The following is a 20,374-nucleotide window of genomic DNA, read 5'->3' as shown; positions in this document are numbered from 1 at the left end:
TGGATTAATCGAATATGGATATATATAATTTTTAAATTAAATTAAATGAACAATGTGTATTGATTAAAATTTTGATGAATGAATCTAGAATATTTTCCTAATCAACTAAGATTAGTCATGGCCAAAGAGGCCTGATTGGTGTCTTGGGCTCGAAAGAGGTACCAAATTTAGCCCAATAGGCCCAAATACCCAAACGCAAGATTTTTACAAATTGATCTACCCAGATATCTTCGAATGCCCATATATCTTGGAATACACTGTAACAAAAGCTAGGTTAATGAATTAGAAATTTAGGAAATTAAAACGCAAAGAAATAGAACGTTAAAGTGGCGATTTATCAATTTTTTTTTTTTTTTTTTTTTTTTTTTTTGAAAGGCAATGTTAGTGGTTAGAGTTAATTCACGAAAATCCCCCCCCCCCCCCCCCCCCCCCCCCGAGACTCGAACCCTTGGTCTCCTCGAACACCATGTTAACATGGTGACCAATGAGGCAAAGCCCCATTGGCGGCGATTTATCAATTAAGGTAGAAATTAGAAAACCAAGCTAAGAAGACTATAGATACTCGTACTAGAGACGTAGAGAACTAAACCTACTGGTACACTAAACACTACTCCACTAACCACATTAAACATGAGAAATAGATGCAATAAGGCTCCATGGTTGTGTTTCGTATGTTATTCGGTTTTGAGTTTTCTTTCCTGTTAGTTTATTGAGCAGGTCTCGATTTTTATTTCGGTCTACTCACGATGAGACTTGGTATACGTAATTAGTTTGTTTGTTCGCCACTTTTATATAAGTTTTTGTTATTTTATTATTAATAAAATAAAAAAAGTTAATAGAAAATGCATAAATAATATTGGCCGCTAACCGGGAGCCACCTCGAGCCGAATCTCCCATTTCTTAGTAGCCATCAGAACTCTCTCGTACAAGGGGAGATTAGTTTCGCGAACTGAAGCTTGATTTCCCACCATGCGTTTGCACTATTGTTTTATTATAAACGTGTATCACACAGAGTACATGTTAACTTTTATTAAACGTTTGCCCAAATCATCATGACATCATTCATGGACTCCATCAACAAACACTCACTGTTAGAAAATTGTTATATGTCTGCTATCTCGAAAAAAGACCGCCTATGTTACACCCACCTAGCTTGTGTTTGATCATTTGTCTCAACCAATAGTTTAATAACTGTGACCATCCAATAAAAAGGTATTAACTTGTACCGTCCAGTGACGTGTTATGGAATTTCACCTAATGAATTCGTGGGTTAAGTTATAAACTAGTCTTTTATATATATTGGGATAATAAATACATATGATATATATATGCGTGCGCGCGCGCACGTGTGTACTTATATACGGCCCAACGTTTACTAAAAGGTGAACTGGTGAAGGTATAGAACGTATACATATCAACATCAACTTTGCTATTTTTCCAGCTGGGATTCTTTTTTAAGATACCTTTGTACCTTATTAATATTCCTATGTTGTCTTTTATAGTTACCATCAGCAAAGATGTTAAAAATCTAGTGATTTGAATGCTTCCAACTAAACAACCTTTGGCTACATGTTACAGCAAACGTCATATTCTGCCGGCCTAAATTGGTTTTTATACCTAATTACATGAATATATTATACACTTAATGTGTTTATCTTACTTAACTAATCAAGAAAGTCATAAAGCTTATGTCTTTATTGCATATGGGCTCACTTTAATATTATGAACTGAAAGGTACATAATACTAGTAATACTAGTACTGATAGCAACTTCCCTGTTCTTAGCACATAATACAAAGACTATGTAAAATCACTTGTTAATCAAGATCATTAGTATGGCATTTTCATATTTTAAATTTCTAGCTATTTCTGTGCTCTTCATTTATCCGTTTTATGTTTTCGCAACACCTGCAGACACGAACTTTTCGTGTTCTGCAGCCTCACCGCCTTCATGTCAAACATACATAACTTATCGTGCAAGGCAACCGTATATGGATCTCGGTAACATATCCGATTTGTTTGGCGTAAGCCGTTTAAGTATAGCAAAAGCTAGCAATCTCACTTCAGAAAATGAAGAAATACTTTATGATCAGCTTTTGCTGATACCGATTACCTGCAGCTGCAATGGTGAAAATTATTTTTCTAATGTTACATATACAATTAAAAAAGGCGACAGCTTTTATGTCGTCGCCACTTCTGTCTTTCAGAATTTGACGAACTTTCTTGACGATGAAGACATGAACCCGTCTTTAAACCCGACCAATTTGACAGTTGGTGACCCGGCCGTTTTCCCTTTGCTCTGCAAGTGTCCTACACAGTTACAGAATCAAGAAAAGTACCTTATTACTTATGTATGGCAACCAAAAGATGAAATCTTGCCTGTGAGCCATATGTTTAATACTAGCTCTTATGATATTGGTAACGAAAATAATTTTCGTAATTTTACTGCTGCTGTTTGTCTTCCGGTTCTTATACCCATCTCTAAATTACCGATTTTTCCTCTGCCTAAACGTCTCTCAGATTCAAAAAGGGTTGGACTAAAAAAGATTCATGTACTGTTTTTAATTTTAGCAACAGTAGTTGGTTTTTTCGTTTTTCTAAGTCTGTTATGGTTTGTGCTTTACAAATACCGTTCACGTAAAACCAAGAAAATATTGGCTCGTAACGATTCTTCTTTTTCGTTCACCGATCTTCTTTATATGAAACGGGGTTCAAAACACGAAGTGATTGTGCCTGCAAAAACCAATCAAGATAAGTTGCTTCCAGGGGTTTCAGGCTATTTAAGCAAGCCGATCATGTACGAAAGGAAGGAGATAATGGATGCAACCATGAACCTAAGTGAACGGTACAGAATAGGCGGGTCGGTTTATAAGGCTGTAATCAATGGTCAAGTTTTAGCTGTGAAGAAATTTAGAGATGCAACCGAAGAACTCAAGATTTTGCAGAGAGTAAATCATACAAATCTTGTGAAGATGATGGGGATTTCGTCCGATTTAGATGGAAGTTGTTTTCTTGTTTACGAGTACGCTGAAAATGGATCTTTAGATAAATGGCTGTTTCCAAAACCTTTATCTTCTTCTCCTGATAATATTAACCTATCTTGGTCTCAAAGGTTGAATATAGCGCTCGATATTGCTAACGGTCTTCAGTACATGCACGAACATAGTCAACCGAGCATGGCCCACAGAGACTTAAGAACTAGTAATATACTTCTCGACACCACGTTCAAGGCGAAAGTTGCGAATTTCTCAACAGCTAGACCTGCAATAAGCTCGATAATGTTGAAAGTTGACGTTTTTGCGTTCGGGGTTATTCTGCTTGAGCTACTTTCGGGGCGGAAAGCGATGGAAAGCAGAGACGATGGTGAGATTTGTATGAGTTGGAAGGAAATAAAGAATATAATTGAAGATGATAAAGATAAAAGAGAAGAGAATTTAAGGTTGTGGATGGATCCGAAATTAGGAAGCTTTTATCCGATTGATGGTGCTTTGAACTTGGCGGCGTTAGCGAGAGCTTGTACGTCAGAAAAGTCTGCAAATAGGCCTGGAATGACGGAAATAGTGTTCAATTTATCGGTTCTTACTCAATCATCATCGGATGAAATTTATGAACAATCGTGGACTTCTACAGTTTTAGATACAGAAGATAGTCATGTCATTAGTCCGATTATAGCTCGTTGAAATGTAACAAATTAATTAATACTTATATCTGTTAATCTGTGTGTGATTTCTAGTATGTAGTTAGCAACAAAAAAGAATAGATTATTATAGAATATAGAACTGTTGTAAAAATTCCACTGTTGTGATGTTTTATTGTATATACTTTTGGTTTATAAGCATAGAGACATCTAAAGGTGATAAAAACAGATGGAATTATTGGTACACAACATGTATTGCAGCTTTACAACCATATGAACTGACTCTAAAGTATATGCATACATATTTACATATGGAATTTATATAGAGTCCTAATAATATACACATATATAAGTTGGTACAAGCACTGTTTCACCGGTTTTGAATTTAGCAGTTTCGGGTACTAAATTGAGTTGTGAAAGCTGAGTGGCGTATGCGTTTAGAAGATTAGAAATCGAAGCAACCGTGTTGTAAGGCAGTTGGGATCGTAAAGTGAGATAAGCTTGGCAGGTTATGTTTACACCATTATATGTATACCTAAGAACATAAGTTGAAGCATGTTTTATACCACAGTTTGTATTTAGTTTTCTGAGAGCAAGAGTAAAAAAATTTTGAACAGATCAACTGACATAGAAAAGATGCAGGTATGACATGTTTTGAGATTAAAGATGAAACACGGAAAACAGAAGTTGGTTGAATAGCAAGTAAAGAATGGATTTTTTAATAAATATATGATATATGATGCTGGCCGAGAATAATCGCATAGTTTTAAGATAATATTCTTTGAAGTAGGTATGCAAGGTTGGGTGATTGTGATTTTGAAAATAATTCCAGTTTTAATTGAATGTCCAGCTGGCCACACTGAAGATTGTGATTTTGGTTCAACAATTGGATCTAACATTTACCCCCAAATTTTGTACTCAAGCTATTATTGTCCTCGATCATGCTTCATGAATGAATTGAATGCCATGAAACCTAACAAATATGTTGAAAAAAAATCAAGAATAAGAAAAACATGTGGCATTGTTTTTGATTTAGTAATTACACTATAAAGTTAAAAAGTGTTAGCTAGAGTAGCATGGTAGCACCCGAAATACCTTGTGGGATTGGTGTACATAGCTAATACGGAGTTGTTTTTTTTATTAATTGTTTTTTTTATTAATTTGGGTATCTGACTCACTCTGCAAGCCGACTAATTTCAAAGCAACTCACTATGCAAGCTGACTAATTCCAAAGCGACTATGCGCTAACAATTGTCTTTTGTAGAGGTTATTAGTTGAGATTTATTCATAAGGAAAAAAAAAACATTTTTTATGGACAGGTAAAGAAGTGAAGCTGCAGATCAAGCAAGCTACATATGTGCAATTGTGCATATTTAACAGCTCTATACAAGGAAACTAAAGATCATCATGATTTCAACATTTGCTGTAAATAAACTGAAGAAGGGGCAGAAGTTTACTTTAAAAGAAAAGAAATTATAAAATGACAAATTTGTAAAACAGTTCTGAACGCGTTTAAAAACTATATAAAGACAGCATACTAGAAACTACTGGAAGATAGAATAGTAATAGCATAGCATTTGCATTGCCCTATTCCTTAGAGATCCTCTGGAAGCAATCTCTTTACCTCGACATTCTCTGCCCGAACAAGGAACGATTGTCTACATCATAACTTGTTTGGCTCATGTTAGCGTACATGGGGAGATACAAGGCTCTGCACAAATATAGGATCACCAACGTAGTACCCACTAATACACAAGTATTGTAAGCCGCTATGAATACTAATCTTATTATTGTCGTCTTGAGTACTCGTGCGATCCTCCAATTTCAACTTGTGTATAATGTCACACTTGATGCCATAATCATTAGGCACCCGTTTCCATAACGTTTTTGCATTGCATTTTTCCAGTACCCATTTCATTTCCGGTTTTCTATTGTAAGCTAACGGACGATATATGCAAAGACATTGTTTGATAACACCGAGCCTGACATCTGGATCTTGATCACATTCATTTGGTATGGAGATTTGTACGAATTCTTCTCGAGATAATTCAAAAGAAAGAATGACTTTCTTACTATTAATTCTATTGATCATTAACCAATAAACTGACCCATCCAAAAAGACACCCCTCATACTCATACTAATTGGTTCATAATTCACATCTCTAATAAGTTGCCATATATTTGTTTTCAACGACAACATAAAAAAACATGTAGTCGTTTTAACTATCGGAAAACCTAATATAACCTTGTAGTCGTTCACAGATGAATCATAACCAAACCCCCAACATTCGGACATTTTAAAAAAAAGTTTAGGCAACTGTTGCAGTTTTTTCACCACTCGAGTCAAAGGGTTAGCCACTAAAAGCTGACCATCAGATTGTTTAGAGATGCATACGAGGCCGTTCGATGAACCAATCATCATCGGAGTATGAGAACTAGGTATAACGATCCTTCTATGCCCAATCGCATAATTATTGAGATCATTGTTGTAAGAACAGTTTAAATGATAATTAATAAAGCGATCACTGGAGATTAAAGAATGCCATGACTTACAAACGCTTTTGAATCGGATTAGATCTTTCACATCCAATCTAACAAGTATTTGTTCAAGCACATCAACCACAACCTCTGACGTCATCATTTGATTAGTACTCGTAAATACAGAATTAAAGAGCGAAAGGAGTACGCTTATGGGGCCAACTTCTTTTTCTTATTCTCCTGTTTTAATCGTTGAATACTCTTGCCGATATCTTGGAAGCAATCGGATCACTGTTAGCAATGAAACCCTAAAACTTAAAACATGTTACTAACTACAAAAAGGAGCCGCGCGATGACGGGGGCTTTGGTTCGCGTATTTATAGTTAACGGAGAGGTGTGTATATGTATCGAATATAGTCCGGGGTATTGAGTTTTTTTTTGAAGTGTCCGTTTTGCGTATAGTTAGTCCCGTTGTGTTCGTAAGATTTTTTTGAGTTGAACGGTGGGCTCGGAAAAATTTAACTCGCACCGAGCGAGAAGATAGGACCCGCTAAAAATTCGGGTGGAATTAGTTTCTTTTATTTTAATAAAATTGTGTATTTACACTTTTTACCCCTGAAAAATATAAATTGGAGGGGTCGTTGTGTGAATTAAGGCAACGGTGAGGGGCCGAATTCAAAGCTACAATCCAAAACAGCTGAAACTATAAAAATCTTAGTTGCTTTTAGTTTATAGGGATAATAATTTCTAATAACCTAGAACAAATGATGAATTCCTAGTGTTTTTTTGCAAAAAAAGTTAAATTTTGTTGTAATTAACTACGGAGTATTTATTTATTACTGGCATTATTATTATTTTATTTTTTTTAAGTGCATTTCCCCCCTCCCCCCCCCCCCCCCCTTTTTTTTTTTTAACAATCATGGAATAATATAGAAAGAATGATATGGACTAGCCATCAAAAAGACGACTAAACCCAGTACAATACAAGGCACCAACATGAACTATTATACTCTAGATAATGGGCCCTAAATTGAGAAAAACAACATTGACATAAAACTAACCCAAACGTACAAGAGGAACAACACTAGGCAAGCAAAATTCACGGATTTGACTCCCATACGTAAAATTGGTGAGACGAGCAAAGCTTAGAACTTGCAGCCCATTCGAAAGATTTGCATTTTACCTTCTTCACGATGGAAGTCCAACAAACAAGCTCGTCATTAAATAAAGCGTTATTTCTAGCTATCCATATACTCCAAATTGTGACGGGCCCGATTAATCTCCAATATTTAAACGTCTTAATTCCCATACCTGAAACCCAATCGAACGTAAAGGAAGCGAGGGTAAAAGTCATAACCCACCTTAAATTCCACCATTAAATTCCACCATTGAAAAAGCTCCGACCAAATTAAATGAGCCCACGAACAATGAATCAACAAGTGGTCTACCGATTCATCGTTATTAAAACACCAATAACACACCGTGTTTTGCCCATCTCGAAGAATATTTCTTTGCCTTAAAATAGATTTAACCGGAATGCAATTTCGAATTGCTAGCCAATGAAATATAAGAATTTTGGATGGGATACGATTCTACCAGAGTAAATTTGCCCATCTCGGAATTATAGTCTCGCTATTATATTATATTATATTATATTATATTATATTATATTATATTATTATATTATACCTACATACTAAAAGAGCTCCAAGATTTCGTAGTTTCAGTTTTACTGGATTGTCATTTATATTTATACCTACATACTAAAAGAGCTCCAAGATTTCGTAGTTTCAGTTTTACCGGATTGTCATTTCTAGATCGCGTTCACACTACAAATGGTCCCTCAAGTTCGGCTCAATTTACAAAACGACTCCTCAAGTTTACACTTTTTCAGGGGTAGAAAGCGTAAATATATAATTTTATTAAAAGAAAAGAAACTACTTCCACCCGAATCTTTAACGGGCCCTATCTTCTCGCTCGGTGCGAGTTAAATTTTTCCGAGACCACCGTTCAACTCGAAAAAATCAGGCGAACCCAACGGGACTAACTATATGTGAAATGAACATCGTTAAAAAAACACTAGATAACGGGCCCTATATTCTCGCTCGGTGCGAGTTAAATTTTTCCGAGACCACCGTTTAACTCGAAATAATTTTACGAACACAACGCGACTAACTATAGGCGAAATGGATATCGTTAAAAATACACTAAATATTTCGGCCTATATTACATATATATTTACTCGTCCAACAAACAACCCAACCTACTAGATATATTAGGTACCAAATAACGTATATTCAAATTTAACCGCGCGTCAAATACAACCGCAGCAACGCGCGGTAGAATTTTTTTTATGGTTCATAACTAACAAACGCACTCCTTCTGGTTGTTAAGATATGAAAGATACCTTTAGATGGGCCGGGTCACCTAATTATCGCCAAAATCCATGTAAATGGATATATCTCGTATGTCGTCGGTGCGATTTCGCCCGGATTATTTCCGGTGCCGACTTAACCCCGTGTCGGAAAATTTCTCAATCGGAAGAAAACCTTCAACTCTACGACTTTGTTCTGCAGCAGCAGACCCGATTCAGTTCACCATTGAAATTGAAAATAATAATAATATTAAGAATAATGATAATAACCGGATGTTTATACTGGGAATTGGTTACGTTGGTGAGTTTTTTGCTCAAGACCTCATCAATCAAGGATGGTGGCCTTCTAAAACCCTAATTATTATATTTTAATTTATATATCTAGCTTACTGCTTATTTATGATGTTGTACATTAACTGATTAGGGTTGTATCTGGAACGTGTACAAGCGTTGACAAAAAGGATAGATTGAAGAAATTGGGACTTAATGTTCATCTTTTTGATGCTAATCATCCACAGTCAGTTTTCTTTTTTTACTTTTTAATTGACAGCCAGTGTTATCAGTCTCACTCATAGAATTTTGTAGTTTGCTTGTTGATGTTCATACTTTAGGAAATTAAAAAACATTGAATAGTAAAGTAACCAATTATATTCCAATTCTATGATTAAAATAAACATAAATATACACAAGTTATTCACTAAACAATCAACAAGTTGTTAATTTTTTAAACAACTGTAATAAGTTTGATATGTATATAACTGCACAATACTACTTGAGAGTAGGTTTGGAATTTAGAAGATACATTAAATATCTTATATTTTTTAAACAACTGTAATAAGTTTGATATGTAACAAGTTTGATTCAATCTCTTATATTTCAGTAATACACGTTGAGTTTGAAATGCAAGTTATATGTTGTTCAGGACTGAAGTATTAAATATCTTGAACCGACATACGCACCTCCTTGTTTCCATACCTACTTACAAAGATATTGGTGATCCTGTAAACATAACCGAACTTTTTATATAAATAATTGTGTTTTAATTTAATCGACTGTCCAAAATGATGTTCCCTTTACATGATACGATGGCTTGTTGTTTATGTAATGCAGATGCTTCCGCATGTTGAACTATTAAAAAAGAATCTAAGCAATGAACACCTTCAGTGGTTGTGTTATCTTTCTACAACAAGTTCGTGCAGTTTATGTTAATTTCCCTCGAGTTTTGTATCTTTCACATGTGTCTGCTAAATCGAATTATTACAAGTTCATGTTCTCACCTACCCTAGTCGAGCTTCTATATATATATATTTTTTTATGTGTAGGTGTTTATGGTGATTGTGGTGGTGCGTGGGTGGATGAAAAGTAAGTCCATGTTAAAGTCACTTTCAACTGGCGTGACAATCGTAGATTAAGTTATTATCTTGCTGCAGGTATCAACCTAACCCAAGTAATGAATTATCTAAACTGAGGTTAGCTGCTGAAGAAGGATGGTTAAGTTTAGGACATGATCTTGGTGTGGCAACACATGTTTTTCGGCTTGGAGGTATTTACGGTCCGAGAAGAAGGTCGTCCTCATAAAATCATTACAAAAATTATTAAAAATTCTGGTAATTAGCTGTCTGACCATTTGATTTTACTGTGCGGTTTACAGTGCTATTGATACTATAATAAAAAAGGGTCCTACATCGGATCTTCAGAGAGTAAGATCATTCAAGAAATACACGTCGCGTATTCATGTTGCTGATATCTGCAACGCTTTGAAGTCTTGCATTCATAAACCATCCCCAGGGTAAGTTATATTGCGTTAGGTAAATCAAAATATAATTTAATGTGAAAATATACCGTTATCCTAATATGCCTGGTCGTATATTTTCAGAAAAATTTACAACATTGTGGATGACGACCCTGCCCCGCGAACTGAAGTGTTCTCATTTGCTAGTACGCTTATAAATGAGAAATGGCCGTCTCGGATGAAGGAAGCAGCATCTCCAGCTACAAATGAATCAGTTACCTACGAGAGAAGTTCGAGGGGAGATAAACGAGTGGTGAATGAACGTATGAAAAAAGAACTTGGAGTGAGTCTGATTCATCCGAGTTATAGGTCTGGACTGCAAAGCATTTGTGACCAGTTGGATGATTCCTTACCTTCGAGTTCATGTTAACAAAGTTGGCTCAAGTGCTTACCTTCGAGTTCATGTTAACAAAGTTGGCTCAAGTGCTTACCTTCGAGTTCTACCATTTCAGATTTAGTTTCATCGCAACCACTAAAATGTTGACCAAGAGCCATGCACATGGTCTACGTTATGCTTCGTTTACTTGGTAATTTTCGGCCTCAAAATGGTTGCTTAGGCCTACGAACGATGGTAAAACCTCGGCTTTGCAGGCTCCTGCTGGTATGTAAAGTGTTGATACTTATACAGTAAAACCTCTGTAATTTAATACTCGATAAATTAATAACCTCGATAAAATTAATAATTTGACCGGTCCCAACTTGGGACCAGTATAAATTTGGACCTCAATCGATAAAATAATAAGATAATAATTTTTTTGAAATCCCAATGTAAATATATTGGTCCCAGCGAAACTATAAATTAATAATTACTAATTTTTTTGAAATCCCAATATACATTGAACTTGACAAGTTCATTAATGTGTGAATGTACATACGTGAGAATTTTGAAGTCCTTGTTTATGTTTTTATTTCCATAGGTAAAGTGAACGGACATGATAATTTCGAATGCCGATGCATTAATTTGAGACTTGCTCACAAATATAAGTCAATTTTTTAAATTGATAATTTATAAAATTATCAATATAATAATATCTCGCTAAATTAATAAAATATCCCGGTCCCAACATTATTAATTTATAGAGGTTTTACTGTAGTAAGTTCACTTAATTTTAATTTTAATTTAATTGCTGGAAAAGCAATGTCACCCAGGGATTATTGATTATATAATTGCAATGTTTCGGTGCTGGTTAGGTAGTTTAAATCAGTGTTGCAAAACTCGGCTGACTCGGCCGAGTTCTCGGCGGGAAATCGGCAGAAGGGAGCAAACGAGAAATCGGGACCGAACTCGCTAAAAACTCGGTCAACCGCCGGTCACGGCGGTCAAACACCATTTAACAGTGTCAGAAAACTTAGATGTTGCCGGAATTGAGTAAAGATGAGGAAGGAGAACACGAAAATCAAAATCAAAAAGAAGAGAAGAAAGGAAGAAAAAAAGGCAAAACCTGTAAATCCGGTGACCGGAGAAGGTAAAGAGGCAAAGTGGCTGCGGTCTTTCTTAAATTTTTAGGGTTTAAGTTGCATAATAATAAAGGAAAAGAAGGAAACACGTGACTTTTTTAAATCTAGTCTGGTGATCTGGTACCCGAGTTTCCGAGAACTCCTCAAAAACCTCCGGCCAAGTTCTCCCCGAGTCGCGAATTTTACAACCTTGGTTTAAATTAGTGTTAAGGTGTGAACAAAAGTTATGGACTACTATGGAATATGAAACAAGCTTACTACAACTTATAGTTTAATGCATATGTTACAACCATGTTACCATGATTATGTATTGTTTTTTTGGTAAGCGAGGTAACCCTCATATGAACGAGCATATTAGCTCCCCAAACCATGATTATGTATTGTTTAAATAAAGCTCTTCGAAAACAATGTTAGCTTCTCTAAAATGGTAGTGGGTTCAATATGAGTACAAATATTATTTTATAAAGTTGTACTATAAATTAATTAAATAATGAGGTTGAAGTTTGTTATGGTTGACACCACTTGGTCTTTTCTAGTCTTAACTAGTTGTAGTACTCGCGCTTCGCTGCGGAGTTGTCGGGATTATGATATCAAATAGTTTTGTTATACAAATATGGTATCGAGGTTTTATATTAAAATCTTGTTTTTCCGCTAAAAATAAAAAAGAAATTTAAGCAATTAGGCTCCATACGATCCTAATTACTCTTCTTTTTATTTCTAACCCTAATTCTAACTTTTAGCAGCCATTTCTCTCTCCATTCTTTTTGTCTTTTTAAACCTAGTTCACAATCATCACTCGTAAATCAATACAACCATCACTCGAAATTGTATAAAACATCACATACAACATCAATCTGAGTCAAATCTGAGTTTTTCGTAGTAGATGGTGGTGGTGGTAGTGGTGGCAGGAGGTTGATGGTTGTAGTTTACAGAGGTCGTGGTTGTTGCAGGAAGTCGTTCGTAGTTGTGGACGAACGTTCGTAGTGGTGGTGATGACGGAAGACGACGTGTTGTTGGCTGTAAGTCGGCGGTATGACTGCCAACGGTAGCAAACACCGGTTGTCGGAGGTTGGTTGATATGGTGGCAGAAGGCTGTCCTGGTGACGGCAATGATAAGGCTCTCATTCAACCAACACCATGAATTCTTTTTTAGAATAAGAAAGAATCCAAAAGTTATCTGTGTAGATAGTTTGGTGGGGCCAATGGGGCTTTGCCTCATTGGTCACCATGTTAACATGGTGTTCGAGGAGACCAAGGGTTCGAGTCTCGGGGGGGGGGGGGGGATTTTCGTGAATTAACTCTAACCACTAACATTGCCTTTCAAAAAAAAAAAAAAAAAAAAAAAAAAAAAAGATAGTTTGGTGGGGATTAGTTTGAAGGTGGGAACATCAATCTGAATGAGTAAAATGACGAAAATGCCCTGAAAAATGAGAGTGAAAGGACAATTCAATTCAAACGAAACAGTGACTACACGGGACATAGTTTGGTGGGGATTAGTTTGAAGGTGGGAACAGCAATCTGAAGGAGTAAAATGACGAAAATGCCCTGAAATTGAGTGTGAAAGGACAATTCAATCCAAACGAAATAGTAACCACAGGGGACAGTAATGAGTTTGTGTAATAGTATATTAGGATAATGAAAACATGTTGATGTAGTGCTGATGTAGTGTTTAGTTTTTTTAAAAAGCATACCATGGTTGAAAGTGGTCTAAGGAATTATATAAAGATTTGCGATTATACAATCAAGTCTTTTTTTTTTTTTTTTGGAAGGTAAGAATCTTATCATTATAAGTAGGAAAAATATTAAATGTAAACTTTTAATGAATAGTATTGATGTCAAAATTATATAAGGAAAGTCGAAATTAAAAGAAATATAGAAAAGTTTTCTAGTCTTTTAATTGAATATAGGGGCAGGGGAATATAGTAAGAAAGAAAGAAAGAAAAAAAAGAGGGTAGAGGTCTTTCAGGAATTCGATCCACCCCGGTTTGAGCATCTCCCTAGCCTACCTACTTTCGAAGCTATCCTTTTGTCTCTCTATCCTTGCTAACAAGAACCTGTGAGACGGCTAGTATACAAGAGTATTCACCACTAATCTCTCAGGCACGGTTGTGCGAGATGCGTGAATCGCAATGCTAGTCGTAAGAGATCATTTCTAGTTTTTTATATTTTATAATTAATTAACCAAAGTTTATAATAAACTTAAATATTTGACCTTGTAAATAAAGTGCATGAACTTGGATGGTTTTTGTCTTCATTCCTACTTTGTCTCCTCTCTCCTTGATAAACATGGAACTCGTACTATTGGAACTCGTATTATTGGTTGCGTGGTAAAAAGTCTCAGTTGGTTCTGGGTCTGTATCTTTGAAAAAATAGGTGCAGGTTTAAATCTTGAGGGGGGAGTTTTCTCTAAGGTTGTGCCTCTGGTATCTTTCACTCTGTGTGGGTCAAACAGTTAACCTAAAGCATTCTGGGTATGCTTTGCGCGATGAATGCGAGGAGTTTCTTACTAATGGGTGTGTGGGTGACAAATGAGATAATTCGATACCAAAATTGCCATTCTAAAAAAAATCACATACGGTACTGTGCATATATATATATATATATATATATATATATATATATATATATATATATATATATATATATATATAATTATTATTTAATATAATAGTTTATAATAAATTTATTATTATATTATGCTGTTTTTGGTTTAACGCATTCAGCATTCAAAATAATCAATTCAACGTCGGTGTACAGTACACCACGATGAAAATGGTATTTCCATTATGGGATCCACAAGAGTTTGAACATCTTTATTATCATAGGTTCAGAAGAGTCCGTAAAAATAAGTTTGGTACCAGATTAATAAAAAAAAAAAAAAAAAAAAAAAAAAAAAAATTCCTTTATCATAGGTATCTCGATTTTGGAAAGTGAACCTAGCCTTCTTAAGAGCCACCTACATTATACTTACAAGTTGCAAACTTGCAACATCATGTTGTCATTTTGTACTTTATTGAATCATAAATCATTCATAAACTTCAAATTTATGTCTAGCATGCAAATTGCAACATCATGTTGTCATTATGTACTTTTTCTAAATTATATATTGATGATTGATCATGTACACTTCAATTTGTATTTGGATAGACACAGCCCACAGGACATTGTCACTAAGAGATCGAAAGAAATGAACCTTTTTAGACATTACAATTACCAATGACATATTTATTTTACACAAAACAAAAATATAAAATATAAAATATAAGCTAACTTCGTCTTAAGTAGGGCACAACATATGAAAGAAACATAGGTGATAAAACGAAAGGACATAAGTGAACACAGTGTGGTGGCTAGGGAGCCCTCCTAACTGTCTTCACTCGCATCCTTTCGTTTTACCAATGAATAATAACTAGAGGTGATACATTTATTTGAGCCAACAATTAAGTTGACGGGTTTAAAATACCCAACTCGAACTCATCATGATTTGATAAACGGGCTGGGGGACGAAATTATTCATCCCTGACACAATCTTTAATATCGGTGGGTGAGTTAATTTCGCATCAAACTGTTTACATTTACTGGGTTAGCTTTCAAATTGAGATTTGACCCGGTAACTCAAAAAAATTAAATGGTATTGTAGGTTTTGAGCTAATATCGTGTGGTGAGTTAATTTCGTATCAAACCGGTTAAATATACTTGGAAAACCTTAGACTCGCGAGTTGGCCCGTTATTCCAAACCTTAAACCGAGCCCAACCTTGAACCAAACTGTTTTCATTCCCTAACTTTAATACCCTCAATACTAAACAAGCCCGGACTATTAATTTGCCCTCTCAAAACTTTAAATTAGTTTTTATTTTTTATTTTTGAAATGCAGTCTGGGATCATCCAGGGGGACTTAATCACCCACACGTTCATCTCTCGCAGTTGCATAACCCGCCCCCAACTGCTGCCCAAGAGGAAACCCGACCCAATCCGATGGCATGGGCAGTAACACCCCCATCTCCCACTGCCCCTGCAACGTGATGTGCGAAAGGCACCCTTGAGTGGAATTCAAGGGTAAAGGGCAACCTTGTGTGTAATGCTGCACCCACGAAAGTCGAACTTCTGATCTCTCGCTAAGAGAGACAGACCACTACCACATGAGTTACAACACAATGTTATTGTAACTATAGTTGTGGTCCATAAAATAAATTACATATAGTAAACAATATGAAATTTAAAAAAACAGGGGGCATGATTGTAAATCCATGTGCTATCATCCATGATCCATACTACTATGAAGCCAAAACACTTCAGACACCACTGCACTAACTGCATGAATCTCTATATCTACATTAATACTGAATCAGCAAGCTGCAGGTTGCATTTTATTGCATGCAACCCATACACAAAACAAAAACAGACATGAAGTTCTTGATGTATAATAATCAGGGCCGGTCCTAACAATTTGAATGCTCAGTGCAAAAGAATCGAAATATGCCCCCTGAACTTTTAAAGATAAACTTTGAATTACAAACTCAAAATAGATCACAAGAGAACGATATCTACTTAAATAGACCTTAGATATCAATGGTAACTCTAGGATCAAATTTCAAAGAGATGCCAATTTTTTTTTTTCAAAACTTATTACTACGTATAACTAAGGGGTGCATTAGTGGCTATTTACCTCAAAAAAAAAATTAATCGTAAAAATATATAGAATTCTATAGTTAAATTGAACGGCGTCTTGTAGAATTTAAATAATAGTTTGTAAAAAAGTTCAAACTATAGTATGTTTATTGAGTTATATTTTGTATCTTGTATGTAAATGATTTCACAAGCGTTTCATATTTATTTTCCTCATTAGACTTCTAAAGTTAAAAAATATATATAGAGTAATGAATTTCATTGATTAATAAATAAATGATAATAACAAGCGTTTCATATTTATTTTCACAAGTGTTTCACTTGTAGAGCCCGAGTGAGTTGTCATCCATGACAGTAACATACTACGGAAGTCTAGGTGGCATCTATGCCACGCCAACAAATGCCATAGTGATGCGTTGGTTTTACCATTTGGGGTGGTGTTGGTTGGTTTCCAACGGATGAAGCAACCGGCGTCGGTATATATTTATTAATTTTATATTATTTTAAAAATATTATTTTTATCCTTTTAATTACTTTACCAATTATATTTTAACACAATATCACTAACACTCCTAACCAACACCAACAACCAACATCACCAATACTCCACATCAAAAACCAACACATCATAATCATCAAAAAAGTGCAAAAAACAACCAACACAAACAACCAACACGAGTCACTACTACAAATCATCTCAAGGAATACATAAAACAATTGGAAAGAAATTAATGGGCCCACTCCTACAATTACCAACATCACTCCTTACTGAACCATCTTCCTCTTGTCACCTCTAACCTCCGTTAAACCTTACTCTAAGATATAAAAAAACATTGTCGAAAATTCAGTAAATCGACCTTGAATAATTTGATGCCCCTAATTTTGTGATGCCCAGTGCGGTCGCACTTGCCGCTCTACCCTAGGCCCGCCTCTGATAATAATGATAACAGGAGTACTAATTCATTATCATATTATTGTGTTAAAGAGAACAAGGCATGTATAGGGTGGTGGGTTAACAAGTATTTTAAAGACTGTCATTGCAATGTCAATGATCAAGTTTCATTCGGGTTAGGAATTATAAGTCTTGTTTGTTGGGGTGTTGCTGAAATACCTCAAATCATTACTAATTTTCGTACTAAATCTAGCCACGGCGTTTCGCTTACCTTTCTCCTAACGTGGATTGCAGGGTACATTATTTTGGACCGAGAAATCGTAGTATTTTTTTTCTTTCTTTTATACGTTTTATTAATAATAAGTCGATTAGATTTGTTACTTATTTGAATGCGCAGGGATATATTTAATCTTGTGGGCTGTGTTCTTGAACCTGCAACCGTGAGTCCTTTTCATATGATATTATATAACGAACTTTTAAAATGTGAACTTTTAATAAAAAATTCTGATTTATTTTTGTGTATCAATGTTTGTGGATGCAGTTGCCCACACAGTACTACACTGCTCTGGTAAATAAACATGATTTATTGGTATTTTGCTGAGTAAATTATGTTTATTTTTATTGGCCTAGTTATCTAATTTGGTGCAACAAAAATCAAACACAGCTTTACACAATAAGTACAATAATCTTGGTGTTACAAAGCTTGTACTATGATCACAGCTATGCATTGTTGAAATCCCCAATTTTCGGTTCTAGCAAAGGCCCAGAGGTAAAACTTTAGTAGATACTGATTTTTATTAGTACCATTAATTACTATAACTAGTTAATGTGATTATTGTCAATTAGTCATTTATTTATTTCAGGTGGATGAAGCCAACAAACCTCTTCAAGCAACAATCGAAAATCCGCGGAGTAGTGCAATCAGAGCATCCCCAGCTCAACGCCGGGACTACTATTTCACGTTTGTCATTATAAAAAAACTATAAATATCCACAAAATTAAAAAAAAAAAAAATTTATTGCCAAAAGTTGCTATTTTACATGATACTGCAACTCTGCAACTCGTAAAGATGAACGATACTGATGGATAAAATATATATGTATGCAGGTCAGCAAGATCATTAGCTGGAAGTTCAACACCACCTAATAGCAATTATTTATGGACTACAAGAAGCGGTCCAGCTTCGGCTATGGCTGCCGAAAATGATGATTCTTCAGAAGACGAGTCATTTGTTGAGATTCCAAAGACTGCAGCCCAGCCTAGGCCAATACCACGTTCTGTAAGCCGCCGGCCCATTTTATACTTATCTGATATGATATAAATTACATATGAAACAGTGAAAATTATCATAAGAAATTAATATATTTGGTATGAATGGCTTATGCAGGTTGGTTATGGAACATTTTTGGCTACTTCGCTCAATTTGCCATCACACGCCAAGGGCTTGGTGCCACATGTTTACATAAAGTTGTTACAGGTATGATCATTGCTTATTACTTTAGTAATAATGCAACAAAATTGTAGATCTTGTTTTTTATTTGGTGGCTAATGACAAAAATGTTGCAGGATAATAATGGAAGTCATAATGTTTATGGGCAATGGTTAGGGTGGCTAATGGCTTGTATATACATGGGTGGCCGGATTCCTCAAATCGTGTTAAATGTAAGTAACAGTTCATCGATAATCAATCAGCTTAATATTATTAAATACATCAAACTTGTGATGGATTTGTTTTAATTTTTTCATTTTCAGATCAAAATAGGAAGTATTGAGGTAATTATCGTTCCTGTTTCTCATTGTGACAAAACAAATTTAACAATTTTGACCTTGTGATAATAAATTTTCTTTCAGGGTTTGAATCCTCTCATGTTTGTTTTTGCTCTAGTGGCCAATGCAACTTATGTTGGAAGGTGCTATATTTCTCCCTAGATCGATATCATATGCACACTAACTAAAAGAGTGTCTTAATTCTATTTTGTTTCGAATGCAGCATTCTGGTAAGAAGTACAGAATGGGAGAAGATCAAATCAAACATGCCTTGGTTGCTTGATGCTGCAGTATGTGTGGCGCTTGATGCTTTTGTATCCTTTTTTCTGTTAATTTGTTTATGCATTCGTTAGTTGCGATGCGGAAAAAAACTCCTAAACAATATCAGGCTTGATTACCTTAATGAATATAACTTAACTGTTACAGATAATAATGCAGTATTTATACTACAAATACTTCAAGAAACCAGATCCAAACAGCGACGATGAATACAAGAGTAACTACTAGTAATGTTGCGAGTTCTGCGGTATGGAAAATTATTAAATGTTTGTTGACAATATATGGTTTCATTAACATTGCATTATTATTCATGTTATTAATCTATGAATGGGAGTAATCTTCTTTTTACTAATTCTTGAGTAATGTTCTTAAACTCATGTGATTAAAATCACTTGACTTTGATGATCTTAGTGATTAGGGGTACTTTACCAAATAAGAAGTTAAGAACAAAACTGTCAAGAATTGAAAACCGAATATGAATGTTTTATTGAATAAGACTGAATTGATTTTTACAATTACAATTGAAGCTCCTTTTATAGTGATAAAAGAGCGTATGTATGGAATGGAGCCTATCATATTTTTAGTAATAAATGGAAAAGATTACTAGCCGTTAGAGCCTTTGTCTAGTTGTATGTTGTGTTTTATTTTAATCTCATTATAACTAAGTCTTTATCTCTTTTATTTTCTAACACTTCCCCTCAAGTTGAATAGTGGGATTTCCTATATTCAACTTGACTAATACTTCGTGGAAGAGTTTTCCGTGGACGGACTTTGTCAAAATATCTGCGAGCAGGTCTTCTGATCTGACGGATGGTAGTGAGATTATTTCCGCTTCGAGCTTCTCCTTGATGAAGTGTCTATCTATTTCAACATGTTTTGTTCGGTCATGTTGAATTGGATTTTCTGAAATCTTGATAGCTACTTCATTGTCGCATATTATTTTGCTTGTATCTTCCGGTGGATATCTGATCTCTGTTAGTAGCTTTCGAATCCATAACGCTTCTTATACTCCTCGTGCTATCCCTCTGAACTCGGCTTCAGCACTTGAAAGAGCTACAACTTTTTGTTTTT

General features: G+C 35.1%; 4 protein-coding genes across 5 annotated transcripts; 3 read left to right on the top strand and 1 right to left on the bottom strand.

The window, feature by feature from the left end:
- The first annotated feature begins 484 nt into the window (after positions 1 to 484).
- On the top strand, positions 485 to 3,679 carry LOC139863680 (serine/threonine receptor-like kinase NFP). The gene is made up of 2 exons (XM_071852288.1): positions 485 to 523; positions 1,826 to 3,679. The coding sequence occupies exons 1-2, from the start codon at positions 485 to 487 to the stop codon at positions 3,677 to 3,679; spliced, it is 1,893 nt and encodes a 630-aa protein (XP_071708389.1).
- A 1,641-nt stretch (positions 3,680 to 5,320) lies between these two features.
- LOC139863679 (F-box/kelch-repeat protein At3g23880-like) lies at positions 5,321 to 6,274 on the bottom strand. Its single transcript, XM_071852287.1, has one exon. It carries the CDS (start codon positions 6,272 to 6,274, stop codon positions 5,321 to 5,323), a length of 954 nt encoding a protein of 317 aa, XP_071708388.1.
- A 2,256-nt stretch (positions 6,275 to 8,530) lies between these two features.
- Positions 8,531 to 11,863, top strand: LOC139861920 (uncharacterized). 2 transcript variants are annotated; one of them, XM_071850442.1, is made up of 9 exons: positions 8,531 to 8,826; positions 8,913 to 9,005; positions 9,411 to 9,489; positions 9,599 to 9,677; positions 9,811 to 9,850; positions 9,919 to 10,053; positions 10,140 to 10,277; positions 10,365 to 10,881; positions 11,476 to 11,863. In XM_071850442.1, the coding sequence occupies exons 1-8, from the start codon at positions 8,567 to 8,569 to the stop codon at positions 10,648 to 10,650; spliced, it is 1,110 nt and encodes a 369-aa protein (XP_071706543.1). In that variant the 5' UTR covers positions 8,531 to 8,566; the 3' UTR covers positions 10,651 to 10,881; positions 11,476 to 11,863. The 2 variants fall into 2 exon arrangements, with proteins under 2 accessions (XP_071706543.1, XP_071706542.1); XM_071850441.1 differs by having other exon boundaries at positions 11,472 to 11,863.
- LOC139863678 (vacuolar lysine transporter YPQ1-like) lies at positions 11,656 to 19,531 on the top strand. Its single transcript, XM_071852286.1, has 16 exons — positions 11,656 to 11,746; positions 15,614 to 15,726; positions 16,089 to 16,157; positions 16,693 to 16,780; positions 17,261 to 17,552; positions 17,655 to 17,697; positions 17,799 to 17,825; positions 17,922 to 18,026; positions 18,121 to 18,218; positions 18,365 to 18,536; positions 18,645 to 18,734; positions 18,824 to 18,919; positions 19,010 to 19,030; positions 19,109 to 19,167; positions 19,248 to 19,338; positions 19,451 to 19,531. Exons 1-16 carry the CDS (start codon positions 11,656 to 11,658, stop codon positions 19,529 to 19,531), a joined length of 1,536 nt encoding a protein of 511 aa, XP_071708387.1.
- The last annotated feature ends 843 nt before the right edge of the window (positions 19,532 to 20,374 follow it).

This window comes from Rutidosis leptorrhynchoides, chromosome 8 (genome assembly GCF_046630445.1).
Source record: "Rutidosis leptorrhynchoides isolate AG116_Rl617_1_P2 chromosome 8, CSIRO_AGI_Rlap_v1, whole genome shotgun sequence".
Taxonomy (NCBI): Eukaryota; Viridiplantae; Streptophyta; class Magnoliopsida; order Asterales; family Asteraceae; genus Rutidosis; species Rutidosis leptorrhynchoides.
This window is presented reverse-complemented; position numbering and strand designations above follow the sequence as displayed.